This window comes from Sphaerodactylus townsendi, linkage group LG06, assembly GCF_021028975.2.
Source record: "Sphaerodactylus townsendi isolate TG3544 linkage group LG06, MPM_Stown_v2.3, whole genome shotgun sequence".
In the NCBI taxonomy this organism is placed as follows: domain Eukaryota; kingdom Metazoa; phylum Chordata; class Lepidosauria; order Squamata; family Sphaerodactylidae; genus Sphaerodactylus; species Sphaerodactylus townsendi.
In genome coordinates this window covers 11230010-11249896 of record NC_059430.1, presented here as the reverse complement: position 1 = coordinate 11249896, position 19887 = coordinate 11230010, and the positions used below count along the sequence as shown (strand labels likewise).

The window sequence follows — 19887 nt, the reverse complement described above, 5'->3', positions numbered from 1 at the left end:
GGGGGGGGGGGGGTGGGGGGGGGGGGGGGTGGGGGGGGGGGGGGACAATTCCCATCAGCCCCTGCCAGCATGGCCAATTGACCATGCTGGCAGGGGCTGATGGGAATTGTAGTCCATGAACATCTGGAGTGCCATAGGTTCGCCACCACTGCTCTAGGGTAAACCCTTTGAATTTTGAACATTTCCTAGCGTTACCCTGTGTCACTTCTGGGGTATCCCTGGAAATGATGTACTGGCCCAGAATACACTGGTAGATTTTTTCCCCCTTCACAGCCTCTTGGAATGAAGGCAGGCAAAGAGGGCTGCTGGTGCAAAGACTCCCCCCATAGGAGGACTTGAAACCCTAACTACGCCCTCAAATAAATGTGTGTGACTCTCAACTTACCATCATATACAAAGTAAGTTCCATCTTTAAAAACTAGAACAGCTGGCATTTCAGGAAGAGTCACATGCTGAAAAAAAGAGAGAAAGAAACTCACTGTTTTGATGACATAGAAAACAAATTATTTTCTCACAAGTACACACACGTGGATTCCAAAACTGTGAACGCTTTAAGATACAGACATTTATGTTTTTACAGCTCAAGTCATTTCAAAGCACTGATTATTCTCACTCATTTTCCAACTTATTAGCTGCCTTCAGCAAAGGAAAAATGCTAAATACTGTATAAAGAGCTACTTAGTACTGTTACCGTACCGTCCTGGCACAGCAAGGAGAGTGTTTATTCACAGGTATCCCTGTCCGTGTGCCAGCCTAAAGGGTGGTGCTGGCGTTGCAGAGATGGGGAGCCCATTCTCTGGCAATAGCCAGGTCTACCTACAAGGAACTTCCAGGATTTGTTTGTTTCTCTTCTCATGCTCTCAGATTGCTTGCCACCGCACCACATTTTCAGCTCCACAGCAAAAGTACAATGTGACCTCAACATGATACTGTAGCCTTGAGAATAGATACCCATTTTCAGCCAAAAGAGGACCTGTGACAACATCACATCCCCTGATTATCTTAACCCAGTTGCTCCCTTCTGTAACTAACTTCTCCTGACCACCTTACGATGCACTCTATTGTTTCTCAAACAATCCATCCAGTCATCTCCCAGAGGTTATTCTAGCATCTCCCAAAGGTCATCCTGACACCCCTCCTCCAAAGGTGGTTCTTTGCCCTATAAATACTCTATCCTCCAAAGGGCCAATCACCCAGTGCCATTGACATCTTTCTGTCTTTATCACTGTGCCCAACGCGTTGCCCCAGGTTACGTCACGATCAGGTTGTATTACCTCCATCCATCCATCCATCCATCCATCCATCCATCCATCCATCCATCCATCCATCCATCCATCCATCCATCCATCCATCCATCCATCCATCCATCCATCCATCCATCCATCCATCCATCCATCCATCCATCCATCCATCCATCCATCCATCCATCCATCCATCCATCCATCCATCCATCCATCCATCCATCCATCCATCCATCCATCCATCCATCCATCCATCCATCCATCCATCCATCCATCCATCCATCCATCCATCCACATCTATTTGTACACACAGAGAGATATTAAAGATTCCCTACTCAGCTTCCTGCAATATTAATAAGCAGTCTGCCCTGAGATAATTTTTTCCATATTATATAAGACTGCGTCTCCATCCTGGGTAACAGTACAAACAAAAGAGAAATTCTGGATCCTATGTTGTAGATGTGTTCAGTAAGCTGTTGTTCACACATCTAAAGAACGTTCAGTGAAAATCATATTCCAGTGCAAGGTTAAAGTGCATTTTTCGTGAGAGGAAGACTGATGTTTTCAATCAAAAATGTAGGATTGGCAGTTTTATTCTTTACAGAAATAACTTGCCTCCATTTTTACAGTATTCTAAAAAAACTAACAAGAGAGGTGACACAAAGAAAAGGACATTTCAAGATGGCGCAGACTGTGTAATCCCTGGAGTTTACAATTACAGCGGCTATTCACTCAGAACACCAAGTCCTGAAGGTATAATGAAATCACTAAAAATACTCATGACAAGGAACAACTCGGCTTCTCTGCCAAAGAACAAAAATATAATGAGCCGTCATGCCAGCTCTGTCTTGAAAGCCTTTGTTTAGTGAAGTGGTGGCGAACCTATGGCACGGGTGCCAGAGGTGGCACTCAGAGCCCTCTCTGTGGTTACGTGTGCACAGAGTGCGTCATGTGGAGGGGAAAGCACTGTTAAACCCCACTGATTTTCATGGGAAGAACTAAAGCACGATCCTTTACTTGAGAGTAAGCTCAGTTGCTTGCAGTGGGGCTTGCTTCTGAGTAAACCCTCCTAGGGTCGTGATTCACCCATTCGAAGAGTTGCATGGTTGCTTCAAAGCAAAGCCACTGACTACCACCAAGCTTACTCCCAAGTAACGCGCACCTCAGAGCCAACCGTTTTTTCTAAACGAAAACCTCAGTATTCAGGTTAAATTGCCGTGTTGGCACTTTGCGATAAATACGTGGGTTTTGGGTTGCAATTTGGGCACTCGGTCTCAAAAAGGTTCACCATCACTGGTTTAGTGCTTAATATAAGGAGGAAAAGTACACTGTAGCCATCTTTATGATATAACTGCAGTCTCATCTTAAGTCCCGCTGCACCAAGGTAAAAGCAGCCAAAATGTATGGTTACCTATGCTAGTAGAGTAGGTCACCATTCCAATGCAAACATTTCTACAGCTGGAATATTTAAAGCAGTTATTTGTTCTTGTTGGAGAAAACTACATTTTAAATTCATTGCAGGTTTTTTTTAATGTGTTAAAAAATTCTATGCATCTCTTTTTGATTAAAAATACCTGTTGACCAATGATTCTATTCCGAATGTTATGACTATTCTATTACGTTTTATTTTTATGGCCCTTTTCCTCCAAGACTTGCTTTTTGGAGGTGAATGTCATCCCTAAGAACAAGCCTGCTGGATCAGACCAGAGTCCATCTAGTCCAGCTCTCTGCTACTCGTAGTGGCCCACCAGGTGCCTTTGGGAGCTCATGTGCAGGATGTGAAAGCAATGGCCTTCTGCTGCTGCTGCTCCTGAGTACCTGGTCTGCTAAGGCATTTGCAATCTGAGATCAAGGAGGATCAAGATTGGTAGCCATAGATTGACTTCTCCTCCATAAATCTGTCCAAGCCCTTTTTAAAGCTATCCAGGTGAGTGGCCATCACCACCTCCTGTGGCAGCATATTCCAAACACCAATCACATGTTGCGTGAAGAAGTGTTTCCTTTTATTAGTCCTAATTCTTCCCCCCAGCATTTTCAATGAATGCCCCCTGGTTCTAGTTCTAATCCAAAATTGTATCTGCAATTTTGCTTGCCTCTGTAATCAACCACCGCGACATGGAACTTGACATCAAGAAATTTAATACACCCTTAAATAAATTTACCTCAGGTAGTACATCTTCTGAGGCAGAAAAAAAGTATGTATAAACAATTAGTTCGGAAGCAACTTCTATGTATTTTTCCTGTGGAAATACAAATAGATATTTTAAAACAGCTTGTCAATCTTTATGAACATTCCCAGAAGAACATCACATATGTCAGACACTACTGAATATTTTTTTTTCTTTTGAGATGCTTATTTAAAAACAAGACAACATGACTAAGAAGTTTGCCTACAGGAACCATGGTAAAGTTCTTAGGACAACCCACAATAATGTAACAAACGTGTATTTTTTTCCCAGTGAAAGTAGAGATTGTTTTAAGTACAGCACCTTGATGATATGATACTCCCAAGATACTGCAGGCAAAATACGAAGCTAAATTCTACCAGGCAACCACTAATTGAATGAAGAAAATAGTAATCAATTGCGTAATAGTAATCAATTAAAGGTAAAAAATATATGATATATTTGACTATATTAAAGAGTGTAAGTTTAGCGACAATTAACGTACCTACAACAAACATTCAGGACCTTATTGGTAAACTGTACATTAAATATGTATTTAGTTCCTTCACACCGTTACAGGAAAAAATTAACTTTGTTTAAAGATAATAATATCTAAATTTGTTTATCTCAAAGGGAAAATGCTATTCTTATAGAGGCAAAACACATTTCTAGACCTTTTGGTAGTATTCAGTACCATCAGCCATCATTGATCTACCATCCATCATAGTATCCTTCTTGACCACCTCTCAAGGTTAGAACTAAGAGCAACTTCTAAGGTAGCTTTGGTTCTCTCTGGATCTCAGAGGGTTGTGTTGGTGGACTGCAGGTCAGCTCCTTAACTTCTGGAATATCTCTTTCATTTTAAATGAAAATGTAATCCACTTAGCTGAAGAACTGCCTCCCCCCTAAGAACCCAAACTCATCTTACCATTCTTTCGCTGCTCACAATTTTGTTCAAGATGTCAAAGGCATTATCTTATGTCTTTAGAATGGATGCCAAATAATGTAAGACCTATTCCTCTTGCAATTCAGAAAAAGATTCAAGGAAAACTGTTTATAAGGCCCTTAGGTTGAAATTAGTTCCTTGACATTTTGTTGCTTTGGCTGCTGACTGTAATGTGTAGAACGTGTGATGACTTTGGTTTTATAGAAACTACTTTTGAGGTTGTTTAAAGCAGCATATCCATTAAATTGTTCCACTGTTTGAAACTTGCATTTATGACTCTAGGGCTGCTTCCGCACGGCCACGCTGGGGGTTGGGTCGGCGTACGTGACGCCGACCCAACCCCCCCGGGACCGTTCACACGAATGGTCCCACTAACGACAGGGAAGATATCGCCGCATTGTGCCGTCGCCCGATCGACTTACCTTCCCTGCGACCTTCCGGCGCGTCGCCAAGGCCAGGGGACATGCCCCCCTGCCCTGTGCGACCGCTCTGGACCGCTCGGCGATGCGCCGGAAGGTTGCAGGGAAGGTAACTCAATCGGGAAAGGGGGGGGGATAGCGCCTTCCAGCCGCTGCCATTCGTACGGCAGCAGCTGGAAGCCGCTGTTTTCCAAAAACCTTGCTCGGGGAGTGAGGTGGGAAAATGGCGGCTTCATGCCACTGGGGAGGCGAGGGTGGCACGGCTGCGAAGCAGCTGTGCCCTCCATGCGAACAGCTCCCTAGGGACAGCATTTTTGCCATCCCTAGGGCGCTGTAAACAGCCCGTGCAGAAAGGGCCTTGGTCTATACCAATGTAGTTCTCCAGTTTCCCAATTCCTCGCAAAAGCCTACAATTCTAAAATTATTACAAATATTCCAAGGCAAGTCTTCTCTTTCTTGTTACAAATTGTATTCTGGCATCTTGACTCAGAATCTGCTAGACTAATCTTTCCAAATCTGTTTGGAAGGTCTTCTTTCTCAAAAATCTTAGTGGCAACTTGGCTTTTTCTTTTGCATCTCATCATGAAACGTATCCATCTCTATCCTCTGAACTTACTGTGATCTCAGCCATTCTGAAGTTGCAATTTTTAACATTTACAAGTACGTGTCAAAAAGTATTTAGGTCTGAAGTGCTGGCTAGTAGGGCATCTTCAGGAGGCAAACTTCTCCTGTAATGAGCAAAAGGGGGAAAATACATATATACGCATTGAGCAAAGTTTCAAACCTTTAATGGAGATTCCCCACCAACATACACAAAAAGTACCCGGTGCCTCTTCTGCACATGTTCAAACATCTGCTGGCTGGGGAGAGGTCGAATAATAGGCCTGCAGAACAAAAATAAACGGGCCAACATAAGAAGAAAAATAAATCAGTTTCTTTTTTAAAAATAAAGTTTATTATTTTTTTCACAAAAGATTGTAACAACACAACAAAAAAGGATACGGGGAAAAGATAGTATACATATACAAACACACAATAGATGGATCTGCACTGATCAGTTTCTTGACTTTATTTTCTGAGTTAACTACTCGCAGAACTAACCATGTGCTGAAGTCGTTACGGGCGACGCAAGGAATAGGCGAGACGCAGCGATATCATCCGGTGGAGAGAAGCCAGTGGCGATATAGCGTGATCCGTGGATCTGGCTACTCTGCCGAGCTGGCGGTCCCTGGCACCTTTTATTAGGGTTTCTTGGGAAGGCGGGAGAGCAGGAGAATGTTGCACAACACATGACTCATAGGGGCTGCGGACGTGTGGGAGGAAACGTTCCTGTCTGGGCCTAATCCGTACCTGGGGGTATGCACCTTTTGTCCCTTCGTCCAGGACATCTTGTGACCCGTGAGTCACGGGGGTCTTGTGACCAGTGAGTCTGGTTGCCCAGATGGCGCAGGCATTCCTGGGCCTGGTGCATCACCTTTAAACACTGGACCTGCCTCTGTTTCACCTGTGAGAGTGGAAGTCTTTCATACCAGGCCCTAACTATACTGCATTCCTCAGAATGGTGGACCCATACTGAGGGCCAACTAGGAAGGATGGGACTTCCGGTAGACTCCTTAGTTATGCTGTCCTCTAATGAGGTATTTAGCAGAATCAGAGACAAACTCTATGATTCAGAGTATCAAAGTCTGACTGATCAGGCTAGTAGATTCTGCTTGCCTTTGTATCTTGGCATTTCTTTGGGGAAAACAAATATATTCAACTATTTATATTAACTTCCTGAACCCAAACTCTGATGTACAGTCTCCTTGGCAAGATGTAACATCATGCCATTGTAACCCCCATGCTCAGAATGGGTTGACCCAGAAAGGGGTGGAGACTCAAAGCAGCAGGAGGCTGCAGAGCTCATGTAATTTGGAGGAGACAAGGCTACCAGACTCGGACCTTGATTTGTATAAACCCTTAACACCTTGTTAAGGTAACTGCAATGTTGTTGGGAACTAGTGGGAAGGTAGTTGTTTATTTTTGCTATGTTGTAAATGTTGGAGTTTATTGTTTCAGGGTTTTTGTGGTTGCAATGAGTGAGAATTCTCCTGGAAACTTTCATCATGTTGAATCCTGTTCACCAAGCCCATGGAGTCTTCAGGAGCCAACCCACTTGCAGGAAGAAATGGACTTGGCATTACAAGACTGTAACTAGAAGGACTTGAAATGAAAACTGAACAGGACCTTGAAGTGTGATGTTAAATGTTGATATTTGATGTTATATGTTAAGTAAACCATTTTGTTTTTAAAATTTGTTGTTGCAAACTCATTCCAAGTTCTGACCCACAGAACCCACAAGCTGAGGTTACACCATCTTTCCAGAGATCTGGTAGGGAGCTGAAAATACCATGCCATGAAAGGCTTTACATTTGTAGCATGAAATGTGAAGAGCGAGTTCATCATATCCTATGCTATTGTCCTTTATATAATGCAGCTAGGGAGGAGTTCCTGGCACCTCTATTGAGATCCCTATTTTGTAATATGCTCTTCTATAAATTTGTATTTTTGAAAGTATGTTTGTTGTTATCTGAATGCCATTAAAGGTTTCTGTTACTTAAACTGAAAGACAGAGGCCCCTTCCGCACACGCAAAATAATGCGTTTTCAAACCACTTTCACAACTGTTTGCAAGTGGATTTTGCCATTCCGCACAGCTTTAAAGAGAACTGAAAGCAGTTTGAAAGTGCATTATTCTGCATGTGCGGAATGAGCCAGAGATTTCAGGAGTCAGAAATGCTTAAGAAACAATACCAGTAGGCTTTATCAAAAACCAAAGATGTGTTTTTGTTGACTCAGAAAACTAAGAATTGAAAGAAAATAAACATTGATAGGTGTTTTTCTAAAAAAAACCCCTTAAGAATGATTAACAACTGTTACATCATCCTACCTGCTCTTACCAATTCAGTCACCAAATGCTATAGTTGCATCACTACTGGAGACTAGGTAGAAACACCTTAAAGACTTAACATTCCTAATTTAGTAGCGATTTCACCATGTACTCAGGATTGGTTTGTCCTAATCTTTCCTTCTAAAATTCCTTTCTAAAGAACTGATCATAAAGATTGATCATTTATTTGCTAAATAATTGTTACAATCGCCAAAACTGTGCCATGTTAATAACATGTTAAATGGATTCAGGGTGAGAAGTATGTAGAACAACTGAAAATTTCAAACAGCATTGAAAAGATTCCCAAGAGACTACGGGAGATTCCCGGAGAATTGGATAGAACCTTTTTTTGTGTTGAATCATTGTCATATTTGCTCATTTCCAATATATTTGCTTATATTAAGAGAGAAAGGATGAGGAACTGGGCCAGCTGGGAGGAAGCTTGCCCCCAAGCTTGCCCCCTCTTGCCACTATTTGACAGGGGAACGCTGGGCTTGAAGGCAAAAACAAGTCTCCCACACTTTCTGCTCTTAGCTCAGCCCCTCCCTATCAGCTGCCAGGAAGTGGCTGGAGGAGGGAAGCTTGAATCAGAAACACAGCTGAGCGAGTACAAACTCGCTTTTTATTTAAACTTTTGGGCATGCCTCACTGCGTGCCTTACACCACCCTGTGCCTCGAAACTGGGCAACATCTCTTAGAGACAAGAGCATGGCTTGCCACGCTCAAATATTGGCTGCGCATCTGTTTCAACCGCGATGCAGCCTCCTTGTCATATAAAGCCCTCAAGACTTCCTGTCACTCGGAATGGTGGGGCATTATAGAAACAAAAATTAACAAATTAGGCTATTCTTTGGATTATCTGGCCATGCTACCATCTAAAGAGACCTTCCAACTTCTGAGGAGAAGGCTGTTTGACCAGGAACATCAGATCCTACTCGAAAAGGCTTCCAGGACTTGCTCTCCTTTAGCTCTAGGTATCACCTACATTGGTAATAAGGGGGCTCAATACCTGCACCAGATAACCGTGCCCAGGCTCCGTAGAGCAATGATGTTGGCCCGTTGCAATGCCCTTCCATCAGCCGTATCAACAGGGAGATTCACTAAAACCCCTCACAGTCAAAGGCTATGCATAGGCAACGGGAATTGTGTTGACTCTATAGACCATATTTTACTTTATTGTCCACTTTACACAGGACCCAGAGTCAAATACTTGTCACCTCTGCTACCCAAAAAAGAGTATGCATCTGACTTGCAAAAGATTACCTTTCTGTTGGACAGCTCCAGTGGTGATGCAAACGATGCAGTCACCAAATTTTTGGATTTGTATATAAAACAGCGCTTTAGGAGCAAATCCTGAACATCAGCCTTCTCTACCTGTACATTTATTTTAGTTTCCCTCTACTTGGTTAAGTGGATCTGTGTATATAATGTTGTTATCCCAATAAAGGTTCTTGTTGTTGTTGTTGAATCAGAAAGTGCATCCAGCATTCTTCTTGCTCCAACTCCAGCCCAATCCCACTACCTGGCTGGTGATGGACACAGGATCTAGCAGGGAAGGGGGAACAACATGATAATAGGTAGGAGGTGAACTGGAAGAGTCAGGGTGGGAAGGAAAAGAATGAGGTGGTGGGGTGAGTAAAATAACAGGAAGTGTGGACCTGAGGGGGAGGGTTCCTATTCCCATGGCTCCAGTGGTGGGATCCAAACATTTTAATAACAGGTTCCGATGGTGGTGGGATTCAAACAGTGGCGTCGCCGCACACACACACCTCCAGTCCCTATTGGGCAGGGAGGTTGCTTTAGGACCCCCTTCTCAGAAAAAAGTAACCACTTCTAGAGAAGTGGTGAGAACTGATTGGATCCAGTTTGAGATTGCAAATTGAGATTGCAAATGCCTTAACAGTCCAGGTGCTCGGGAGCAACAGCCGCAGAAGGCCATTGCTTTCACATCCTGCATGTGAGCTCCCAAAAGCACCTGGTGGGCCACTGCGAGTAGCAGAGAGCTGGACTAGATGGACTCTGGTCTGATCCAGCAGGTTCTTTCTTATGTTCTTATGATCCCACCTCTACATGGCTCCCCATTTGTGCTTTCCTAATAACAAATGATATTTTTACCAATGAGCACTCTACAGGGGCATACCTAGGCAAACTGGCGCCCGGGGACAAAACCTGAGTTTGGCGCCCCCCTCCCTGCCCGGCATATGGGCTGCCACCCCCACCCCCCCATGACCAAACAATGATTTTTTGTACCAGCTCACAAAACACCTCCCACTCCCATCAAAACATACATGGCTCTCTCCCCACCAACTCTTTTCCTAATTTCCTAATCACAACAACCCTATGAGGTAGGTTGTTAGCCTGAGAAACAACTCCAAGCCAGTGCAAGTGGGTATTAAGCATGTAAATCTCTCACAAATCACCCCCAGCAAAACATTTACCAAACAAATGTCAGCATCATCTCTCACAAAACACCTCCAGTGGAATCCACCCCCCAAACAGCATCACTTTCATTGGTGTTTAAACTAGTGAGCTCAGATTCTTCTTTTAAACCTACCTTAAAGGGAGAATCTGGGGTCCCCGGTTAAAACAAAATTGAAAGTGATGCTGTTTGGGGGTGGATTCTCCCCCACCCTGAAACAGCATCACTTTTGAGGGTTGGAGATTCAGATGAAACAAATAGCAAATTCGGCTGGAATCTGGGCAAATTTGGGCACATTCGGACAAAAATTGTCCGATTATGTCCTGCCCAAATATGAACAAATGCGAATGCAAGGTATTTGGGGTTGGGGGGGGGTATTTTTGGTGTTTTTTCGGCCTGCAGGGAGTGCATTTTTAAAGCTAGCAGCGCCATGATTTCAGGGCATCATCCAGAGACTGCTCTGATGATACCACCTGAGTTTAGTGATGTTTGGCTTAGGGGCAGAAAAGTTATGGACACCCAAATGGAATGCCCCCATCCCCATTGTTTTCAATGGGAGCTAACCTGAGATGGGGCTACCCATTTGAGGGACCATAACTTTGGTCCCCCTGAACATAACTTCACCAAACTTGGGTAGCATCATAGGAATAGTTAACAGATGGTACCCTGAAATTTTGGTGTCACTAGCTTTAAAAATACACCCCTTCCAGGCACCCCAAGAAATTTGCCCAAGATTCTTTGTTTTGCAGTGACTTTGCTCCATTGTAGCTAATGAGGAATTTCTGAGGCAGGCTGCACATTTTTGAAGATAGAGGCTCCAGACTTTCAAGGTGGCTCCAGGAGGGTCTCCTGGTAATAGCATCCAAGCTTGGTGAGCTTTGCTTCTGGAATTGGGGGGGGGGGGCTTTCCCTGAACCAAACATCACTACCCTAGGGTGGTATCATCAGGACAGCTCCCTTTATTGCAATTCTGAAATTTTGGTGTTGCTAGCCTTAGAAATGCGCCCCCTGCAGGCCGGAACATGAAAAAACACTTAAAATTTTTAAAAAACCACAAACGTCCCTGAAATGTTGGCGCCCCCCACGTGACCAAATGAGGGGCGCCCGGGGACATAGGGTACCCCCTGTCCCTAGGCAGGAACGCCACTGGCACTCTATTACAGTGGAGACTGGAGCTGACTTACCCTTATCCCTCCCACACCCTGAATTTACCAACACAACACCTCCTCCCCAGAACAGGACAGAATCCGTAAATACTTACCCCGCTACTCTGTTTGCAAACTCAATAATGTCATCTTTGGTCCTAGATCCTCTATAATTGTACGCCAAGTCGCCTTTCAATCTAAATAAAAGATAGTTAGACATCTTGATTGGTTAAGTCCCAATTACAATATGGACTGGCTGAGTATTGCAAGTGTTACAAGTGTTACATTCAAGGAGAGATAAATGTGATCTCATCCACAAGAAGTAATCAGTGGATAAAGATACAGATAGCAATCAGTTTCTTACTATAAAATGCAAATTCTTTCAAAAAATAGAAACATTTTCCCTCTCAGCTGGTTTTTGAAAAACGCATGCTTTCGAAGCTGCTGCCGCGGTGAACGGCAGCGGCTGGAAGGCTTATCCCTCCTCGTTCTCGAGTTGATCTACCTTTCTTCTGCTTATCGTCCGGTGCGTCGCCGAGCCGTAGGGAAGTTCAGAGCCTGCCCTGCGACTCCAGAGCGGTCGCGAAGGCCGGGGGGGGCATGTCCCCTGATCTCGGCGACGCGCCAGACAGTTGCAGAGAAGGTAAGTCAATCGGGCGACGGCGCAGGGTGGCGCCGTCGTCCCGGTAGTTTCTGGGACCGTTCGCACGATCGTGTGTCATGTACGCCAACCCAACCCACATCGTGGCTGTGCGGAAGCGGCCCAAACCACAAATTAAAAATGCATACATAAAACCATCAACAGAAAAAACTCTGCAGACAGTGGGAAAGGGGGCTTGAACATAACAGAATGATCAAGCACTTTAGCATACAAAAATACAAGAAGTATGAAGAAGCATGTGCCACTTGAGTCAGTTACAACCCCAAAAGCGTAGGAGTTTTAAAACTGTAGTGAGATAACCCACTAGCATTTTCATACAAAATTTTCATACAAAATTCCAGAAAGCTAAACTTACAGCTTAATTGTTGGATAGCCTCGAACTCCAAACTCAGAGGCAATGCCTACAGAAAACAAGGATGAAATTTAGAATTCAAAAAGATATCACTTTCTCTGCCCTTGTTCAAACATCCCAACACATTTTACTGGTATGCTTTCTGAATGCTAACATAGTACACAGTTTTAAACATTCTATATTTTAAAATGGCTACTCTCATAATCCTATTTCTAGAGGAAGAGGTTATTAGATAATATAATTTAAATTTTGATATATGAGCTTCCCTGAGTCATATGGGAGATTTGGTGGGATATAAGCATAATGAATGAATGAAGTAAGGAAGTAAGGAAGGAAGGAAGGAATAAACATTTCCTAAGGCTAGAGGTCTTGCCAGTTCTTTCACTGTGTTGTTAACTTCCATTATGTTTATATTTTGGACAGAGTTAAATGTCTAACAGTTATTAATAATGATAGAGAGAATAAAGACTATTCCCTGAACTTACCAGAATATGAAGTTGCATCCATTTTTCCAACTTTAACAGGAGACCCAATGCTTTTCATCTCTTTACCAACTTCATTCCATACTGGCTCCAGTTTCTTGCAGTGACCACACCAAGGTGCATAAAACTAAGAACAAGTCAAAAACAGGCAGGATGTGGAATCTCTAAGGAATCTGTCATACATACATTTGTAACCTGAACATGAAACAGCTTCCATTAGTCTTCTGCAAATTCAACTTCCGTATTTAACTGCTTAAGAAAACTAGCAGGAACTAAAAAGAATAAAATCTTGTTTCCCTAGCAAAGCAGAAGGCAAATTATGGCAACATTAATGAAGTTTCATCAAAGCAGAAGATTCAGGTCTTTAGTTAAATAAACCCAGTCATCTTCTCCTACAAGCTGGATAGACTAACATTCTTGAAACAAATTTGTATCTATATCTCTGGCAATCACACTGTCATGCACACAAGTATTTTTGCCTGCAAAATATGTGTAAAAGACTACCTTATGGTGCAAAGACAGTGATTTTTCCCTTTTATCTTTTTCTGAATCACTAAATGTGGAATCTACTCCCTCAGCCAACTTTTCTATATAAGACTTCTAACGTTCTGTATTGAAGCTTTTACACAAGCCTGAGTACTTTCTTTGTTCTTCGCCATACCAGCTCTACCAGTAGCATTACCACACTTTTTTTTAAAAAAATGAGGAACTTGTACTTTAACGGCACTATTGATACATCTAACATTCTGACTGTAATGGCTTAGAGCTCCACGCTGCTGCTCTACAGGATTATTCACAATTACTTCAGGATTATTCCTGGAATAGCACCTAACACTATCTCACTACAGCTGGGTTATGCCCTCAGGTTCCATCATTCAGTCTGCTGAATACAGAAACATTTATTTTCTATTCTTCTGTTAGATGCCAGTTAACAAGAGGCATTTTTGTCTTCTTGGGCATAGACTTCTTTTCAAATATGTGTCGATTGTCCTAATTAGCAGCTCCATTAGTTGTATTGTACATAAAAACACACTTTGTAGGCCTGACCTTTAAAAATACATACTGATCAAAGAACATTTATGAAAATAAAAAAGCATTTGAACAAGTTTTTACAACAAATTTAGCATTACAACTAGCTAAAGATACATTCATTTACTTGTCTCTCAAAATATTGCTTTTTATTTTCAAATTAAGAGCAGTTGCCCTTTCATTATGTCTTCTGCAACACAATATATGTGCAAGACAAAAGTTCAACTAATTATCAAGTTAATTTCTAGATTGCCACAATTAAGACAGTTCAGCCAGTCCACCAGTGGTGGGACCCAAAAATTTTATTAACAGGTTCCGATGGTGGTGGGATTCAAACAGTGGCGCCGCCACACACACGCACCTACAGTCCCTATTGGGCAGGGAGGTTGCTTTAGTAACCTTTTCTCGGCACTCAGAAAAAATTAGTAACCACTTCTAGAGAAGTGGTGAGAACTAGTTGGATCCCAACTCTGCAGTCCACAATAATATAATGTACAGTAAAAACAATACAGGGATGTGGAATGGTATAGTATAGCCCAGGGGTCTGCAACGCGTGGCTCCAGAGCCACATGCAGCTCTTTCAGCCTTATACTATGGCTCCGCATGGCCTGGAGGTCAGAGGGCAGTGTGGGCGTGTCCCTCCAGAGCAGCCGCCATCCCCCCTCTGCCATCCCCGCAGCCACCACCCCCCCTCTGCCCCACGGAGCAGGCGTCGGGCAAAGGGGGTTTCCCTGCCCGGCGCCTTCGCCTCCCAGTGCTGAAAGGAAAGGTGAGTGGAGGGGCCGAACCGGAGGCAGCTCCGTGTGGAGCCGCCTCTCTGGCTCAGTAGATCTTCGGGGCCGTGGAAAACAGGTCCAAATGGCTCTTTGGGTGGTAAAGGTTGCCGACCCCTGGTATAGCCCAATCTCATCAGATCTCAGAAGCTAAACTGGGTTAGTACTTGGAAGAAAGACCCTGCAAACAAAGGAAATGGCAAACAACCTCTGCTTTATCACTTGCCTTGGAAACCCCACCAGAGGGTCACTATAAGTCAACTGTGACTTGATGGTACTTCACACACATGCATACACAAAAAGAATTTGTATGGGCATTTTTTTAAGCTTTCCCAGAGAGTTAAGGATGAATTGCAAAGTTTATTTTTAATCAAGACTCGGTTCAGGTTCTTTTATACTCTCCGTACTCACATCTACAAGCCAAACATCATCTTTACGGTTTTCTTTAAACCTACAAACAAACAAAAAACATATGCCCAATTAAATATGTATAATATTGGAATTTTTCTAGCAGAGATGGACTTTATTTTAAATTTTTTTAAAAAACAGAGCTCAGATTCCCCACTGCAGCTGATCTTCATATTTCACTGCTGAAAACAACAACAGACTATTAATATTTTATTGTGCCTAACTTGAAAACAGCTGTTTTGCATAGTACCTTGCTCATTTTAAGCACAATGATAATTAAAACGATTGACATTCACTTTTACTTAAACAACGATGCAAGAAATGGAAGAAATACTGCTTAGGACATCAGCTCAACAGTAACATCAGAACAACACTAATCAAATAAATAGGACGTTAGCTGGAAGAGATCTAATCAAGTGGATCTCAGAGGACAGTGCATTTCAAACACACACATATATATCTTTAAAAGAACGATTAAAGATGAAAAACAGGCAGTTATAGATAATTAAAGATTAAAAAATAGTTTACCAATGCATATCTTTCCACCACCCACATGTACATCATGTCAGAGAGCAATACAACTACCACATTCTTGTTCTGTTGTTCTATTACTTTCATATAGCTTCCAACACCCACATCTTCTATTGTGTTAATTGATTCTAAAGGCCAATGTATATGTTACATTACAAATACTACATTGCTAATGTGCCCATGCAGAATGGATTGTATGAGCACGACAACACACATCACAAGTCAATGACAAAGGAACTTAAAACTGGTCAACTGACTGCCAGCATCCACAAAAACGCACTTTACGCATACATAATGGCTTGTACTACTAAATAACATGTGAGATGATTCCATTTGTAGACAATTGAGACATTTCTTCATTAGAAATATAGAAAAAAAACCCCTATATATGCTGATTGGTTGCTGTGGGTTTTCCGAGCTGTGTGGCCGTGGTCTGACTGATTCCCCACCCCACCCTGACTTACTGATTGGTTCCCCACCCTGGGACATGGACAATACATACCCCACTCAAACATTCCCTTCTCACTGGACACAGTGGACTTCTCTCTGTGATACACCTCTGTGGACTTCTCTCTGTGATACACCTCTGAAGATGCCAGCCACAGATGCAGGCGAAACGTTAGGAACAAGATCTACCAGACCACAGCCCGGAAAACTCACAACAACCAGTTGAACCCGGCTGTGAAAGCCTTCGACAATACATTATGTATGCTGAATTAATGTTATTGTTTTTGCACTGCTTCACTGATTTTAGCTAAATGATCGTTGTGAGCTCCTATGGAGAAGGATGGCATACAAGTTAACTAGATGAAAAAAATAAATAACAAAGCAATAAGGTGTATTTCAAATGCTTTAATATTAAATTCTTGCAGTTTAATTCAACACTAGAAGGGAGGATTTTTTAACCACAATTTCAGTCATATCCTATGAGACTAACTGGTCAGGGAATAAGTGCAGCCATGGAGATTCCCTTCTATTGCTATTCACACAGGGTTTGCTATTCAACAGCAGTGTTTCTAAGAAACATACCCGGTGCTTATCTGAAACATTCTAGGTCCATTATACAAGCACAGGATACTGAAGCCAATAACTGACATTTTCTCAAAGTAAGCTCCTGGCCACCATACTAGACCTCTAGACCAGTGGTTCTCAACCTGGGGTACATGTAGTGGTTAAGAGCAGGTGGATTCTAATCTGGAGAACCAGGTTTGATTTTCCACTCTTCCACCTGGAGTGACAGAGGCTTATCTGGTGAACCAGATGTGTTTCCGCACTCCCGCATTCCTGCTGGGTGACTTTGGGCTAGTCACAGCTCTTCGGAACTCTCACAATCTCTCACAAGGTGTCTGTTGTGGCGAGAGGTAGGGAAAAGAGCTTGTAAGCCACTTTGAGTCTCTTTACAGGAAAGAAAGGTGAAATATAAATCCAAACTCCTCTTCTTCTAATGTCCATTATTAGGAATTTTTAATGTTTATGTAACCACATCTCTTTGAATGCACCCGGAGGATCAGCAGAATCATTAAACGTTGAAAATTTGTTTTCTGAACGCACAGTTTCAGAGATCTATTTTTCACAAAAGCTGACCCCTGCCTTCTTTCCATTCCCCCAAACTGGCCATTCCCTGCCCTACAGCTAACCTAGAATTCAATGTTCCATATATGTTACTACTAATAAAAGCACAAATACGACTCCTCTTTCTGTCATCTGACTTTGTGCAACGTGCTTGCAGCTCCGGGGGGGCCTTGCTACTCAATGGGCAATAAAAAGGGAGACCCCAAAACTGGGAAGGTTGAACACACTGAGTTAAGGCAGAATTCAAACCAAAAATGTAGCATACTTACGAGTCATCTAAGTCTTCCACGAAAGACGCATTGACAGTTAGGATAAATGCAGCAGCTTCCAGGGCAAGAGATGAAGAGGAGAGAAAAAGAAAAAGAAATCCTTGTCTGGAACATAGAACATCAAACAGTGCTTGTTCATCTCTTGCCTGATCCATCCCCACAACCTCCAGAATTTGCTTCCACATAGTACACTAAGTTGATGCTTTATCCAACTCAGTGATATCTAATGCAACTTAAAATAAATTCTATGTTTCTAAATTTTCAGAAGAAGAGGAAGAAGAGGAAGAGGAAGAAGAGGAAGAAGGAGGAGGAGAAAGAGAAGGAGAAGAAGAAGAAGAAGAGGGAGGAGGAGAAGGAGAAGGAGGAGGAGAAGAAGAAGGCGAGGAAGGCGAAGAAGAGGAAGACGAAGAAGACGAAGACGAAGAGGAGGAGGAGAAGGAGAAGAAGAAGCAGTAGTTTGGATTTATATCCCCCCTTTCTCTCCTGTAGGAGAATCAAAGGGCTTCCAATCTCCTTGCCCTTCCCCCCTCACAACAAACACCCTGTGAGGTGGGTGGGGCTGAGAGAGCTCCAAAGAATTATGGCTAGCCCAAGGTCACCCAGCTGGCGTGTGTGGGAGTGCACAGGCTAATCTGAATTCCCCAGATAAGCCTCCACAACCCAAACGCGGTTCCTCCAGGTCAGAGTGCACCTGCTCTTAGCCACTACGCCACTGCTGCTCCTGACCTGGGTAGGCCAGGCTAGCCCTATTTCATCAGAACTTAGAACCTAAGCAAGATAAGCCCCAGTTAGTATTTGGATGGGAAACCATGAAGGAAGTGAAGGGATGCAACCCAGAGGCAGGCAATGACAAACTACATCTGAGTGTCTCTTGCCTTGAAAATCCCACAAGTTCACCCTGTCAGTTGTGGTTTGATAGTGACACATCAAACATTAAGGAGAGATATTACTGCTCTCTTAAGAGACAGTTTCTACAGGAAAAACTTGGCGCTTGCTCCACTTCATTGCTACTCAAGCTCACTTCCTGCAGCTCTAGTGCTCACACTCAGTTATTTCTTTCTCACTTCCCTCAGATGTCTAAAGACCTTTTCCTCAAAAGAATCTTTTGCAAAAATGGCTTACTATGCTCTAAAAAAAATACTGCTGAAAGATGGACATTCCTGTTTACTTTAACACTACTTTTTGCTGCCATGCAACGAAATAAAAAAGCAAATAACTTAAAACAATCAGGACTTTAGCACAGCTGTGTTTGCCCACGGTTCCATCCCACTCCCAAGCAGAAACAGATACAGAAATTAATTCTGTGGCACAAAGAATTTGTATAATAATGTAACTGTTTGCAGTTTTAAGATTCAAACATTAAAAATTAAGCATTGAGCAGTCCTCTGGAATGTGGTTGCAAAGACTACTGCAGAAGCAATATAGATGAATTCACCCTTTAGAGTTGATTTTTTAAAAAAGTTGTAATTGTTCATGTGTATTGGCATTGAATTTATTAAGAGGTACAAGAACAGCATTTGCTCTTCAGAGGTGCATCACAGAGAGAAGCGTGTTATAAGAGAAGTCTGGACACAGTGTATAACAGATTTCAATATGTGATACACCTCTGAAGATACCAGCCACAGATGCAGGTGAAAAATGAGGAACAAGATCCACCAGACCACGGCCACGCAGCCCAGAAAACTCACAATAACCAACATTGAAAATGATGCTGGTTTTTTGGGGTGGTGGTGGTGGAATCTACCTTGAAACAGCATCACTTTCAATGTTGTTTAAACTAGGGAGCCCAGAGTCTCCCTTTAAGGTGGACTTAAAAGGAGAATCTGAGCTCTCTAGTTTAAACAACATTGAAAGTGAGGCTGTTTCAGGGTGGATTCCCCCCTTCAAAAAATAGCATCACTTTCAATGTTGTTTAAACTAGGGAGCCCTGGGTGTGTTCAGATTTGTGTGAGGGGGCATGTTCTATAATGTGATGGTGACTTTGAGTTGACCTGGTGCAAAAAATGTTGCTTGGTTGTGGTGGGGGAGGGAGGCTGCCCATTTTGGGGGGGGAGGGGCGCAAAACTCAGATTTTGCCCCGGGGCGCCATTTTCCCTAGCTACGCCTCTGACAACAGGGATAATAAATAATGGCTTATTACAACTCTGCTACAGGTTACACAGGGATGGAAGTGGAACTGCCACCTGACATGCAGTCCGGTCATGTAATTACACGTAGAGAAAACCAAGTAGCTTATAACAAGGTTATCGTCTAGTCCAGATTCATGTTGCATAGATACACACGGGAGATCACGGATCACCTTGCTGAATGACCTGCATATATCAAGCCAGGTTAAGATTCCTGGTCGTGACTCTCTGGCAAAGGCTTTCAATTGCCAGGGAAGTTTGAGAACCTTGCAACGAAAGGGATGAGGAAGAACTACCAGTTCATAATCAGAGCCAGTCCCATTAAGTTTCTGGTTTGGGGGGAGGGCTTGTTATCTATTTATTTATTTCGATTTCTGTACCGCCCCATCCCCAAGGGGATTAAGTTATTTGTACCGCCCCA

The 19887-nt window shown here is 42.9% G+C and overlaps 1 protein-coding gene across 1 annotated transcript in view; it reads right to left on the bottom strand.

The window, feature by feature from the left end:
* The window catches only part of LOC125435297 (X-linked retinitis pigmentosa GTPase regulator-like), a 74042-nt gene that overhangs the window by 52143 nt on the left and 2012 nt on the right, over positions 1-19887 (bottom strand). Inside the window, 9 exon segments of the mRNA XM_048501486.1 lie at positions 196-274; positions 375-452; positions 3404-3481; positions 5556-5655; positions 11380-11460; positions 12280-12325; positions 12762-12885; positions 14972-15011; positions 17341-17395. Coding sequence (XP_048357443.1) covers positions 196-274; positions 375-452; positions 3404-3481; positions 5556-5655; positions 11380-11460; positions 12280-12325; positions 12762-12885; positions 14972-15011; positions 17341-17395 — 681 coding nt within the window.